This window comes from Aulonocara stuartgranti, assembly GCF_965226115.1.
Source record: "Aulonocara stuartgranti genome assembly, chromosome: 9".
In the NCBI taxonomy this organism is placed as follows: domain Eukaryota; kingdom Metazoa; phylum Chordata; class Actinopteri; order Cichliformes; family Cichlidae; genus Aulonocara; species Aulonocara stuartgranti.
The window spans coordinates 28,225,144-28,240,578 of NC_138960.1; the positions used below are offsets into that span (position 1 = coordinate 28,225,144).

A 15,435-nucleotide genomic window follows, 5' to 3' on the forward strand; every position below is an offset into this window, starting at 1 on the left:
TTATGTTTTGGGGCAATAAACCACTAAACAATCCAGTGCTGTCCCTGTTCTGCTAACAACACCTCAGCAGTGGGACCATCCTCTGCCTCATTTCCTTTCTTTTCAGATTAAACATACATGTGTAATTTTTCATGAATGAGTTAAGTTAAGGGAAGCATTTCAAGAGAAACAAAGAGAGTCAGATATGCAGTGATACTGAAAACAAAACAGGCCGAACCAAAAAAATACAAAAAAAACCCAGGAGGCTTCTGCTGTCCCAGTGATTTTTGTGTTTTGGGTGGTGGCGTGTGACTAACTTAATGGGAACTGTTTCCAGTATGAGGGCAGCCAGAGGCTCATTTGGGAAGCAGGCCCTTTGTTGGTTTCCTAATTGGTGGGAATGCAGTGAAATGGCCAGCTTTATCGTCTGGTTGGCTGAATTTTTTGAAATACATTTAAAAAGTGAAGAATGTGGCCCTAAGGTCACAGCTACACAGGAATCATTTCAATAGAAAAAAGCATGTATATTCAGACCCACACACACGGGGAGGGAAAAAAACTCACTTGAGTGTAATAGGAGGTGGTTTATAACGTCTTCACCGGAGAAAAGAAATGGTCTCCTGTGGCAGTGCAATTCAAAATATTCAGAAATGCCCTTGTGAGATAGAGACAGGCATCCGGGTCTACTGACCAGATTTGTGGGTTTGGCTTTTAAAGCCATGTGCCGCCTTTAGTGTCCATTTGCATATAGATTTCAGACTGGAAGCACTGCAGGGTATTTAGTCTTTAATGGGCATCAGTCTGCTCTAAAAACTTCTACAAATAATCACCGTTAATCTGATTTCTCTTCAGCTGCATGTGACCTCTGTGGTGTGTAGAACAATAAAGCTGTGCTTATGCTATAAATGACACTAGTGCATTAATGGGATGTGTCTTTCAAGCCAAGGACAAGCACTTCATCCGCACCAGAAACGAAACCCGAAACCTTTTTCATCTTTCTTTCATGCAAGCGGAAAGCGAGGTGAACTTTTCCATACAGACCGTTGCTTTAGGCGACCTGATTCAAAATGTCAAACTTTAATGTCTGGAGCTGTTCTGTAACCTTCTCTGAAACACTTTCCATACAATATGTTCCTCTTATGTGGGGAAAAAAACCTCTTTCATGGTTTCCTGGCTTATCAAGCACACACACACACACATAAATTCAAAGTCATCTTAAAAGGCCAACTGCAACTAAAGACATCTTCGCTTCCCCCAATTTTCCACTGAAGATCGATTCACATGGATTATAGGATGGTGGTGTGCTTTCAAGAAGACTTCTAAAAATAGACCACGCAGAGCAAATGCCCCGTGTGCCTGGCATCCATGACGCCCATCGACGCAATGACCTTTCTTCTTAACATGACCATCGTTGCCTTCGTTTCCTATCCTGCTCTGCCCTCTCATTCCCCTCCGTTGCTCCTCTCTCCTGCCTCTGACTGGTGACAGTGTATCCTGATATCTGTCCGGTGTTGTCAGGCTCGGTCCTCCTGCTCTCTAACAGGCTGTTAAAAATGACACTTCGGTACATTGAGCTCTGGCAGCTTCAGCATTCAGGATTACCACTTTTTCTCCTGTTTGTCCTTGTGTCAAAGTAACTCGCAGAGAATGTCTGAGGTTTGAATCAGGTTAATGACCTCTATTCAGCTCACCCTTCCCTCATTTCCCACTGACTGATTTTTTTCTTTTATACAGCGTACGTGCATAGCTGACATTATTATTCAGCTAAGTTTGCAATTACTGAGCATATACGGGGGTCAATAGGGAAAGGGCATGTCTGCAAGATAATTGTTGACGGAAACGTTTGCAATTAGGACTGATCTTCTCATTACAGGATAATCTCAATAATAACTTCGCTACATTAAAGTATTTCTTCCACCTTTGATGCTGTAATATTGGGGATATAAAAAAAACATATTTCCTGTTTTTTTTTGTTTTTTTTTTCTATTCAGTTATTGTGTAATCTCTAAAATCCTTTTTATTTGACTGCATTTTCATTTCCTTGCTGAGGTGTTTGATGACATTAAGAGGATAAAATCAGGGCTCCCACAGTGACCTAGGAAAAAAAAAATCAAAACACCAGCGATGCCATCTTATTGATGTTTAATTACAACCACAAGCTTTGTAGTTCTCTCACACGACATTTAGTTAATTCATTTTGTTTACATGCTTTCACCTCATTCAGCCTCTAATCATATTGACTGTCCATGATTTTTGACTTCAGATAGCTGCTCAGATAAAGGCTGCAGGGAGCTGCAGTTTTCATTATCAACACAGAATAGCCAGATGGAGGAGGACTTGTGTGGTGGAAAGTGTAACTGCGGTCTATTCTGTGACAAAATTCCCCACATTGCTGGGCTGCTGCAGCGTTCTGCCTCTCCGCATGCTCCGCTTAAAATCCCATGTGGTGCTCTAGCTGTGCAGGAGGAGGACTCTGAGAGCAGATTATCTCCTTTTCCTATATGCTCTATACAGTCACATCAAATAGTATGTAAATGCACCACAGCTGGTGTTAAAAAAACCTTCTTTGTAGCTTTTTCATTTCTCCAGATGGCCATGTAGCTTGTGTATGGAGTGGCTTAAAGTAAATATGTCTGACATCACTTTTAACAGACCTACATGTGCAACTGAACAGCAACACACGACGACACATCTGGCCAGCTGTTACAGGAGCCAAATTGTGGTCAGTGCCCTTACTTAATTCTCAAATGCTCAATTACTCCACTGTGTACGCGCCTTAATTTTGGTTCACTTTTGCTAATTTCTCCAAATGTTAATCATATTCTATTTCATACTGTATGACAAGCAGTAAAAGCATTACTGTCATGTGAAGGCTGTGTGCAGGCAGGAATGGTGGACCCAAAATGCAGACCTTTGGGTCCACCAGCTTTAATGCTGAACTCAAAAGGGTAACAAAACTAGGAATACAAAATAGGCTTCCGCAGACAGAACACACAGCAAGATGTAGGTAGATCATGACACTGACAAACTGAAACACAGGGCTTAAATACACAGAGGGAGCAATCAGGGAATGGGCAACAGGAGGGAAACACAGCTGGGGCAAATCAGGCCTAACGAGACAAAGGACGCAAAACCAGACATGAGGCACGGACTTTCAAAATAAAACAGGAAACATAACACAGACACAGACTCGCAGGCAGGCACTACAACAGAGGGAACAGAGACGTGGGACCAGGGCAGACACAGACACTGACTGGACACGGGGATATAGCAGACAGGGGCGACTGCAAGGATTACACAGAGACATAAACCATAAGACAGAACTCTAACAAAGAAACCAAAGACTAGAAATGATAAATAATATAATAAACTCAAAACCCTGGGTCAACGACCCAGGCATCCTAACAATTACAGGCTGTTTTTTCCCCATTATTTCAAACTGTAAACACAGGAAGAGAGAGATTAATGAAGAGCCCAAATTGCTTGAGCTTATAGCTCCAGGTAAGTTTACTCCAGGTCATGAAGCATGGGATAGTTTCTGGTTTTCCTAAATTTTATCCACATGCCATTTTTGTGTATTTGGATCAAGCTGTAACTTCAAAAAAAGAATTGTGACGTACAGACATGCCAAAACTACAGTCCATCCAGTAGAAAATTGCACTGTAGAAAAAACCTCAATGGAAAAACAAATGCTTCTGGTCAAGACTTGTCACTTTAAACCAAAGGGGGTGACCCACAGGGTCAAACAATGTAAAATATCTTACAGGTCAAGAAAACAACCACACATCTACAATCAACACAAACTCTTTCTTAATTTATTCCTAAACTTTTGCAATTAAAAAACACAAATATCTACACTGTGTAGATATTTGGGGGCTCAACTTCGCCTGAGTTTCGTATGTTCTTGAGCAGCATATTTGAGCCTCTTTTTGTTCAAATAAAGTATTCTTCAAGACGTGCCTGTGCTGTGACAATGTGTGAATGACAAGGTAGGTAATCCATGCCAAAATTGCACCATGAGGGGTGAATTTCGAGCTCCAATTGAAACTCAAACCCTCATGACTGATAAACTTTCAGTCTGTCCAAAGACTTCAAATGCTGTATTACATTTATCTGTACAGTAGAGCAAATGCTGTTTGCAATACCCTGTATTCTGCTAGTTATTAGATAATATATGGTTCTAAATAAGATATCTTACAGTTTTAACATTTCACAAACTAAACTTGTAAACATTCTGCATCAACCTCAAGGAGAATATTAAATGTCTCTCATGAGTAAACACTGATTGATCTAGGCGTCACTTCATTCAGAAAGAAATTAATTAAGCTCAGTGTCTAATCCTCCATCGATTAACTGATTTTTAAGAAAGCCATTTTGGCAGTGCATAAGTAGCATAGTAATTTCCATACTGTGCCCTGGTCTCTTTCAGCTGCCAGCACTGAAAGGTGAAGGTCTAAAGAGAGAGCTGAATGATAAAAAGTAGGATGGACACACATGAGGCAGAGAGATAGGGAGAGAGAAGGATGATAGCTTTAGGCCATGAAAGAAAGCTAGCAGAAAGAAGCAATGGAAGAGTAAATTTTCTGCCCATTGCTTAAAGCTGTCTGTGCTTACGTTTGTATACTTTTTAAAGATACAGATAAGTGAAATGAATGTGCCAAAGCACCTTACTTTGAACCTGAAGCAACTATCCAAGTTAAATCCTGTGTATATTTAAATACATGCAGCATGAAAATGCTCCGGTCATAGTGCCCTGTTCATTAAGTGACCTCCTGCTCTTCCTGTGATATATAGACTGTATCCTAGAAACAGATGCTCGGTGTTCTCTACAGACCCTGATCATATGGTCAGCGCTCTCGGACTTCTAAATGAGTAGCATGCAATGTGTTGTTTGGGTTGTTATTCTACCCGTATTTGAACATCATATCTGGCATTTTATATAATATATTTCCAGCTGAGGTGTGCTTTTAAATGAGCACATTATTTATTCCAGCAGGAACAGAAAGCATGCAAGAGAAAGGATGCAGAAATAATAATAAAAAGCACACACGCACTCACTAAATTAGAAAAGGAGAAATGGTGCATGAAATACAAATACGCCTCTTACCGCCTTATTAAATAATGTATTCTTTTTATTTTCCTCTTCCTGCCTATCTAAATGTCAATCACAGAGGAACAGGCAGTTGATCAATATTCATGCTGCTTCCTGGAAAGGTTATGTACAGGACTACTGCTGTGTGAGCGCTGTTTTCCTGCCTCCTGCAAGCCACATGCTGTTTTAAATCATACCAACAGGTTAGTACGGTTCTGCCCAGGTTTGCAGAAAATCTCATGGGCATTGCAGTTGACCCACGACCTTGTCCTATTCTGCCAATGCCTATATTTTAGTAGCATGTCTTTAGTGCTGTGATATAGTGAAACAGACAGCATTGCTATTAACACCAAGCTGAAAACGGTGCCAATTATTTTACAATGCATTGCATATATACAAAGTATAATGTAAAATAATCAGCATTTTTCTCAGCTTTGTGTCATAAAACCTGTGCGCATGACCGGCTATATTCCTTAAAACACAGATAAAAAGTACAGGGACCTGAATACTAAAATAGATTTAGGTTTCAACTATTATGATTCTTTCCAGTTCCATATATTATTAATTATTAATGTTCTTAATCTTTCATTTTAGTGAGCGGTAATAAATACTGGCACTGCTGCCCCTCATTTCATTTACTTTAAAGCCACCCTCCCTCTAAGCCACCTTTCTTCTAATTGGCTGCCCCTAACAAAGAGAAGGTTTTGAAAAGGAGGTGGGCCTGAGTGTCTGAGATGATATTCAAGACATCCCATATTACTGACATTATGTAAAGAGCATGAAGTAAACTGCTAAATGAATGACTATTCTTGCCAGTATATTTTGTGTGTTTATTATTAATAAACACACAAAGAAATTAAATCATATATTAAATCATATGGTATATATTTCCCTCTTGTCCTGGTTTTATTTCCACAGTTTACAGTGTGCATGTTAAATCAATCTCTCATTCCCACTTCTTCCTCCTGGACAAATCTAATCTGCACAAGCACACCACTGTAGAAGCAGCAAAAGATGCAGATGAAACACATTCATTCTTGTTGGGACCGTTTTCTCCTGGTGCTCATATCATAAATTACAGTTAAATTCTCTCCCTAATCAAGCTTTGATTCTTCACCATAGCTTGCAATATCCAAAAATGTCACTGAGCTAAATGTTGTATCTTGACAGCCTCTAGGGTTGCTGTTGGGGCCCTTGGGTGACCTAACATTCCTTTGGAGAGGGCACAAGTAATACACTGACAAATGTCAATCGAGGTCTGGGCTTCTATGCTTAGGCTGCTGCCTATGCAACTAGAGAATGGAAAACTTAGTGTAGACTACTTCAAAATTTTATGAGGCAAAAAAATGAGTTATTGAGTTTGTGGAACGAAAACAGGATTGTACTGTATGGAATAAGTCATTGAGCTTTTGTCTCAGACCTCACAACCTGGGAGCTTTAACCTCCCCTGCATCAGACACTTTGATCTAAACCTGGAGCTGAATACAATCTCATTTTTCATCTTTTCGTCTTACATTAACAAGATCAATCACGCCGCGTGCCTTCAGAAGGGAATGTGGTTTGTTTGATGTGCTGCAATAGTCAACCCCCACCTTCCCTTCTCCTTCCGTTGCCTCTACAGTGACTTCAACAGAAGCTGAACCAACTAATTAGAAGGCACAGAAAGTCAATTATGATAATAGTTTCCCTTTTCTGGGGGAGGTGGGAAGTCAGCAAATCCAGCTACTCTTATTGCACTTCTTTGACGTACTGTTATATATATTTTATTTAGGATTCACTTAGATGTGCAAATTGGTTTCTGAAATACAGAGGGCAAACGGGGTAGAGAAGAAGCCCTTTTAAGAAATGAAGCGCTGGTTCCAAAGCTTCGGCAGGGAGTTGAGCAAAGTGATGATGACGGAAGGGTAAACCTAGCGTCAGGAGACCACAGGAATCCCTCTTATTCATGCAGCAGCTGAGCTTCAGGGAATCTCTTAGCCTCATTATTAAAGTGCGTATGAGTATTTGCAGAAGCTCACACAACAGTGGAGCTCTTGCTTGAAAGCCTCTGCTTATCCACTCTACTCTGCTCCCTTCTTCATCTTCTTTTTAGATCAGATCACTCCAGGGAAGCAATGTCATGCTTCATTCATCAAGACGCCTCTCCCTCTGTCCTTAATCCATCTGTCTTTTTTTAAAGGGAGCGCTTGACTATAAAAAGTTTGTGTCACTGGTATGGAACGAAGCAGATGTCTAAGCTGGGGATTGCATTTACTGGTCATCTGTTTTTTGTGCCAGTGAGACTGGCAAACCAAGGAGTGAAAGCTCTGGGCCACTGTGAGGCAATATATATGTATATATAACATACAACCCCAATTCTAAATAAGTTAGGATGCTGTCTACAATGTAAACCAATAACTTATAAATCTCATAAAGCCACATTTAACCCCAACTCTCACAACAGACCATAGAAAACATATAAAATGTTTAAATTGAGAACATTTGAAATTTCAAGAAAAATCTAATTTTGAATTTGATGGCAGCTACACGTCAAACCGGGCAAGTTTAGCACTGCATAGCATTCAGAATCTTGCACACAGAGATTTGCTATAAATGATGAGATATTCTTTGCTATTTCACATTGTGAGACAAATGCTGTTTTTTCCAGAGTAGTGAACCCATTTTTATTTCAGACAGTCTTTGCCTCTCTAAGATGCACTTTTTTATATCCAATCATGTTCTCAAAAGGTTGATTCTGCTCATCTGGACGTAGCGTTTTCAGTGGGAGAAACGTTTCTCGCTACGTCCAGATGAACAGAATCAACCTTTGGAGATTTGCTTACCTGGATGATTGAGAATGCATCAAGACCTCCAGTTATGTTGCTGACCTGTTGCTGAATTAATTGAATTAGTTGCAAAATGTTCCTCCAGCTGTTTTCTTTTTAGTACCACTTACTTAACCTACTTCCAAACATTTTTGAGATGTGTTGCTCATATAAAATGTTAAATTAGCATATATTTTTTAATGAAATAGTAACATTTATGAGTTTAAACATTTAATATGACATCGGCACTGGATCCTTTGGGTCTCAGTCCATGGATGGGATTTTCATAGACTTATTGCAGTGCTTGGTTGGATTAAAGTCTGGGTCAAAGATTTGGACTCTTTGAATGGATCAACAATGCAACAAAGTGTTGCCAAGGAGTTCTATTGTTGTTGGTCTGCAACAAAGTTTATGTGGATTTTATGTGTCCAAGTAATATCTACAATTGACAGCATCAACGTTCTCCCAGAGAATAATTTCACTCTGAGATGATCAGTGTTAGTCTTATTGGTCTGGTGTCAATATCCTTGGTGCACTTTCGGTATGCCTTTTTGAAGATGTTTTGAAAGGGGACAGATTTTTTTTAAAGAAAGCCAGAGGCAGCATAGTCTAATTAACCACAAGTTTAACTGACTATGGTGGAAACTATTAGTGTGTTAAACAGTCATAATTTCAGAAAGAAAATCCACATTTCCAGGTAGTACTGTGGCTTTTAAGAAAGTAGGGCATAGCAGTAGTGACAAATTCCAAATGGCCATGGGGTTTAGCAGACAGGCAGTGATACTTATTTTCATTTTGCTCTATACATAGATGCTACTCAGGCATACAACTTCATTTCACCATTGCTTTGCAGCACTTTCATTTCCTTCAGTATTTCCTTCACTTTAAAGATTGCCCCCGATGCACCAGCTCATTTCAGAAATGGACCCTATTTGTAGTGCTCCCTCATATGACGCCAGCTCATAACTGCGTTGCACTCGCAGATTCATGTTTGTACCGCCTTCCCCGAGCCCATATGGAGATGAAAAAGAGCCAGGCCTTTTTACTTGAGCTCGGTAGCCACCGTTAAATTGACTGGGTTGACCCCGTGGCATGAAATTAAGGAGCTGAGGCCCATTGAGCAGCCCAGCTGATAGAGGCAGAGGATAATAGATCCAGCGGAGGGAGGTTAAAAAGGAGGGAGGAGGGGATGGATGTGGCAGACCATGTAGCCTCAGGGACACACCACATCCCTTTATTAGAATAGCTATTTTCGCCCTCCCTTTTCCCAACCAGTCCACTCATTGAGCAGAAGCACCAACATGCGCACGCATTAAAGAACTCTGTCATGTCTGTTTGAGCTCTCTCACTTTGCTCTTTCATAATATGGGAAATAGAGCCAACGATATGTGCAGCATGGTGTCATATTTGCACAGAGAACTGTGTGCCCGCAGACCTGAAGCCTGTTCATTCATATTAAAGATAAAAAAGCAGACTATTGAACTTTTGTTGGGGGATATTTTCCACTGCTGATTTGGTGTTGTCAAAGCATAATTAATCAATTATTATGTACCACAGGCTTTTAATGTATCTGTTTTTTGTGCACAAAATGTTGTAACACACACACACACAAATGAAATTGAGTTGAGACAAATTACAAAGGAAATGTTCGTCATTTATTATGATTTGTTTTGTGAAGACTGTTCCAAAGGCAGAAACATACAAGCCCTAACTGTGTACTATGATGTATACAGTGCGTTTATGTGGCTTTCTTTGCTTGAACAGTGAATATGTCTTTGTTTGTCCTCCCATGTGAGTGACAGTGGCATGGAAAAGCACGAGGAGAGCAGGAGGGACTGCAAGATAAACCACAAAGTTGGCAGAGTTTCATGCAATCCAATGCAACGCTGGCGCAAAGGGAGCGCGTTTTCTGAGGGATTTTCATAACCCTCGCCGTTATGAATTACTGCTTATGTAATCATCTGCTCTCTGCTAAGGTCTGCCTGGCTGCCCTTCAAGCATCCACACTGGTCCGTGCATCAAGAAATAAGAAAAGAGCTGAAAAATGATGTGACGACAGATCTGAAAACCGCAAGCATCCACTGCTGTCAAACACACAAGACGCTGCTAAGATGCTGCATGACAGTGCTGCTCAAACGGTTTTGTAGCTTCTATACAGCCCACACATAACGAGAGGAAGAAGCCCTTGAAAAGCCAATTTGCTTTAAATTAAAACACATGAAAAGTCCACAAAAACAGAGATCCACAGTCCTGTGTGCGTCACTCTTTAGTGGGTAATACATCCATTCATTTCTTAATTGATCTATAAGGTCTGGTTGCCTGCCTATCTCTGTAATTATTAGAAGATACTCATCTTATGCAGATTTAATCGTTTTGGCTTAAGCTCAAAGTTATAATCCTGCTGTGATTATAGTGAAATTTAACCCTACCACTTTTATTGCCATCTGTTCATTTTGACTCAATGTCGTGTTTCCTTTCGCTCCTACAGGATTTTGAAGACGCAGTCGCTCGAATGGTATTACAATAATGTGAAGAGTCGCTTCAAGAGGTTCGGCAGCGCCAAGGTTTTGAAGACTCTGTACAGAAAGCACATCATCGTGAGAGGAACGTTCTCTGATCTCCCAGGTAAGTACATTCCTGCATATTATGATGATTTTTTTTTATTGCCATATATCTTTTTTAACCCTGTGATTATTCCCTTTGGCATCATTTTGATTTCAGATACAATCTTTCTTTGGCAGCGTCTGCATCTCGCTGTGATTAAAGCAGTTTGCTGGAAAGATGATCAAAAAAATTGAGATTCTTGGTTTTGGCCAGACATTAAGAGTAAACGCAGCCAAGCTCACTTGATTGCTCATTAGTCCGCGTTGTTAAATGGTCACTCGCTTTGTTTCACGCGTTTTTGCCGTCTCGTGTAATGAGTTGCCTAATTGTTTTGTCATCGGTAACAAAGGTTTTGTCACACACATGCACGTCTTCAGCTCAAGCGAAACTCGCCGCTGCGCATCCTTTGACTCTTCTTTTGTTGTTTTGAGAAATCTAGTCTCTCAAATGACTCTCTTGGTTTTGTTGAAAATACTTCTGCACCTATGAACTGGCCTTTCGTGCAAGTGGGTGAGTCACTGCTGCTGCTGCTGCTGGTGCTCACGAGTGTTGGAGTTGGTAATGGTCATGGTTAAGATACCCTCCGGAAAAGTCCTGCCACTTAATCTCAGGCTCAGGTCACTTTGCTTCTTGTATATACCAAAACATTTTTATTTTTTTTCTCCCAGCCTTCCTCTGCTTCACGTAACATTGTTTTGACCAGGCTGCACCATGATCGGGCTGCACCCTGTGGCTGACAACAAGGCATTATTTCATATCCTGGTACATGGGATTAAATGGAGGAAAAGAACACAGAGGGGATAAATCAGGTCAGAGTTGAGGCACGATTAGATGAGCTGAGATGTTTAGGGAATACATCAAGTTTATTTTGTCTGGAATTTCTAAAGTGATTTGCGAGGCACAATGAATATCACAGCCAGAAGGAATTATAACTGCAACTATGTAACGCACAGAGTAGAGGACTTTAGCTATGGTACTACAGCCTGCAATGCAACTTACATTAATTATTACTGTGGCGTTATTGTTGTTTCCTTTTAATGGGATTGGCCAAATTCTGCATGACAAAGATCTAAAAGTATGAAGTCCAGAGCAACGATTGCATGTCTAATGTCTATATGTCTAATAACATGGTGACAATTCAGTTTAGCAACTATATGGTGTTATTAAAAGCAATAAAATGCTGGTTTTTAAAGCTTGATCGCACAGCTTTGATGGGACTGTTTTGTTTTTACATCCGCACTCTGTGCATCAATCTTATTCTTAAAAAAAACAAAACTAAGTATGCAGTTACTCAGTGGCTTCCACGCATGTTTGACATTTTGCAGTTCATTTCTATCATTTTCACAGTAGGGTGTCCTTCTGGGAGAAGTACAAAGCTTTCATGGTTTTTATTTTTTTGGTTGTTGTGACTGTAGCTTTTATTTTGGTATGTGAGTGGACAAAATGATCATCCTTGTAAAGCTCTAGTTGTTTGATTTCCTCTCCACTTCTCTCCCCTGTAATCATCGATCCTCCTCCCCATTCTGCTTGCACTGGGTCCTCTCCTCTCCTCCATCTGGGGAGGAGGAGGAGGGATTATGTGACTCTGCTCATGGTCTTCCAGCTTGCCTGAACCAACCAGTAGATTACACCGCTTCCAATTCTCAAATACCCACTCACACCCACTCCCAGTAACTGGCTAACGGACTGCCCATATGATATGGATATGCTGTGACGTGTGCAGGCCATTCAGGTTCTGTGTGTGTGTCTGGATATTAGTGGCTTGTACAGGAGAGCTGTGGATGTCCTCACTGTCAGAGGTTATATTTCATTTTTGTGTTTGTATTAAATACATTATCTTGTGTTCTGTCAAACTAACTCAAAAGATATTTTAAAAAATGATCAAAAGACAGAGCTAAAGCTGAGAAAAGTAAGGGCTTTGACTTTAAGAAAATTGCTCCTAAAACCTCCTTTTTGGCTGCTAATGTCAAGTGTTTTGACAAGTTTATAAGGGAAACAGATTAACACAATTTACATCAGAACTGCTGAGCTTCAACAGAATAATAAGATCAGCAAGTAAATCAGCAATAGATTGCGGTGGGTGGTGGTGGGGGGATCAATTATAAAGATGTTGCTCATTAACAAGCCGATGTTGCACCATCTCATTTGGTCTGTTTTGCTTCGAGAAAAATAAGTTTTTGTTATGTAGCCCAGAAACTCCACCAGAATGTTAATAATCTCTTTTCTTCATGCATACAGAAAAGCGGCTTCATAAACCATCCCCGGCTATATGTGAAATATAGTCTGCTTTCATAGAAAAGAATGTTAAATATTTCATCACCGAGGGGCCACTGAAAGTGAAATCAGTTCCACACGAGTGTGAAATGTCAGCTGCCATGACGGCCGGTGGGAGTGATGTGACTGTTCTACATCTATCGTGTTTCCAAAGAGAGAGTGCGACCTTCTCTTTGAGGACAAAGAGAAGGTCACGCAAGGAACAGAACATGCTCTTTGTGCTTTCACGTCCATGTTTTCCTGTTGAAGGCAGCGATGCTCCTTTGTGGCAATAGTCTGTGTGTGCACGGAAGGATACGAGTGCTGCTCTGCGTGATCAATCTGGCGCCTGGGGACTTTTTCGCATTAAGAATGGATGAAGTGTTGGTGACCACGTTCTCTGAAGACGAGCAAATCGCATATCAGTGACAACAGATAGAAGACTTAAAGGGAATCATCCATCCATCTATTCTCTTTGCTTTTCTCAGAACTGATCCAAGTGTCTGATTAAGTGGATCGGCAGATGCAAAGCACTAATCTGGATGTGTGTTAAATTAGTAATTAATGCCTTTGATGGGGAATATAGCATCAAATAAAAGGAAATGTGTGCAGCGGTTGTTTTTAATTGTGCATTAGTCTCTCTTAAACATTTTAGTATTAAACTCTTGCAGCGAATAAGAGCCTACATGTCAACAAACTGAGGCTATTAGATGTGACAGAAAACAGCAGAGATATGGTATAGTGTCATGGCAAGAGGCTAGAGGGGAAAGCACTTCTTTCTCTTATGCACACAGAGCACATGACAGAGTATGAATCCATTTAAATTTTAATACTGATATGAAATATCAAGAATCAGTTCCAAGCTGGCATCAACGCAGGAGTACAAAACTGCTGACGCCAAGGTTGGAAACACTAACAACAGTGTGGGAGGGGGCCCACAGATTCTGTCTTCGGTCATTTTCTTCCCACTGAAATGACCTGAACTGCAGTGCTACGTAATCATTGATTCTCAAACCTGTCGAAACAACACTGGCCACTTCCATGATGGGATAAGAGGATTCCTGTGTTCTGGATCTATCTGGCTGGGGCCTTTCTGTCTGCACAGGCACCTTCATCAATTCGGTTAAGTTCAATTCAGTTTTATTTATGTAGTACCAGCAGGAATAGCCACTTCAAGGTGCTTGATATTGTAAGGTAAAGACCCTACAGTAATACAGAGAAAACGCCAACATTTAAACAATGCCCTTTGAGCAATCACTTGGTTACAGTGGGAAGGAAAAGGAAGGAAGGAAATCTCCGATAGGCTCAGGGAGGGGCCTATCAGGGTCTGCTGTAACTGGCTGGTGGTGATGTGAGGACGTCAGGACAAAAGACACACTGCAGAAGACAGTCAAAGATGAATAATAAGTAAAGATTAAATGGAGAGTAGTGTGTGAAGAGCAAATGACCATCATCAGTCCCTGACATCATTGTCCAGCGGCACAACCCTGATGTGATGTTATTGAGCTTTACGTGCTGGTAATCAACTTTTTTGTAGCTGGAGCACGGCTAGGTGTTTGGTTATACATAATAAAGGTGTCTGTCATCTAAATTGTGGCATCTTGCTAGTACCTTGTCAAACATAGTTATTCAAACTTCGAAATTAGTTTAGTGTAAGCCACTTGTCTGCTTTGCAGCTTAGGAAATTAAAACGCTTGTATCTGATGGTGTCAGTAGGTTCTTGCTGTCGAGTTGCTGTTGAGCAGTCGAACAGGTGTGCTTAAAAAAGTGGCTGCCTACTTTAAATAAATATTGTTCCATGTTCATGTCTTTTGCAAAAGCTGTGCTTCTTTCTAAAATCTATTTCTGTTCCACTGTGGTAAACTGGTTTAAGTGCAGTAGCCAATGTTGGATATTGGCCATTGGCAATTTTTTTTATGACAGATTAGCTTTGGATTAAATATCTCCATCACAATGTAATGTTTATAGATATCTCCCTGCCTCTCCAGTCTCATTTTATGGTATAACATCATAAAATTCGCCATGAAACGCAGCACGGTGAGTTGGTTATAAAAGATCAAGAGCAGGAATGGTGAATTTTTTTTCTGACACTTAAATCTCATTCATTTCAAATGGAGGATTACTGATGTCCTACTTTTCTCCTGCCTTTTGTGTTTGCTGTCACATCCCTTCAATTGCTCGGGAGGCTTACCTATCGAGGAAGGTGACAGTGACTTGAGAAATCCTCCGGCATCGTATCACCTTCAGTTGTCAGTAGTGAGAAAGTTGAGGGAGAGAGGAGCAGGCGTGTGAGTAAACCTGATGTAACTCCAAATGTTTGATGTGTAGCTGCAAACATTTGTGCAAATCTTTCTCTTCTGGGTCTCTTTTCTTTTTCTCATTCTTTTGAATGTGATGCATATTGCAAAACTGGATTCACACAATTCACATGTGGTGATAAAAAGCTTCAGCACAGCTACAATAATACAGAATGTGTTTCCATGCAAACAGCAGATTGCTTTCAAATACAATGCTTTACATTGGCTCAGCTTTTATTTTATGTGCTCATGAGGCAACTTCTTTTAAATGCTGCTGAACGAGGTCTGGTCTGATCCTTTTCTGTCCACTGACTGATTTAAAGTCTCAACCTTCAGCACTGAACTGCTATGCAGTAGGTTACATGTAGCTTATCTAGTGAGTCACTGATAGGACAATGTGAACAGT

General features: G+C 40.5%; 1 protein-coding gene across 3 annotated transcripts in view; it reads left to right on the forward strand.

Moving 5' to 3' along the window:
* myripb (myosin VIIA and Rab interacting protein b) overlaps positions 1 to 15,435 on the forward strand; it is a 128,264-nt gene that overhangs the window by 90,407 nt on the left and 22,422 nt on the right. For all 3 annotated transcript variants that reach the window (XM_082546504.1, XM_082546505.1, XM_082546506.1), the window contains one exon: positions 10,364 to 10,500. In XM_082546504.1, the coding sequence (XP_082402630.1) occupies positions 10,364 to 10,500 (137 nt within the window). The remainder of the gene's footprint in view (positions 1 to 10,363; positions 10,501 to 15,435) is intronic.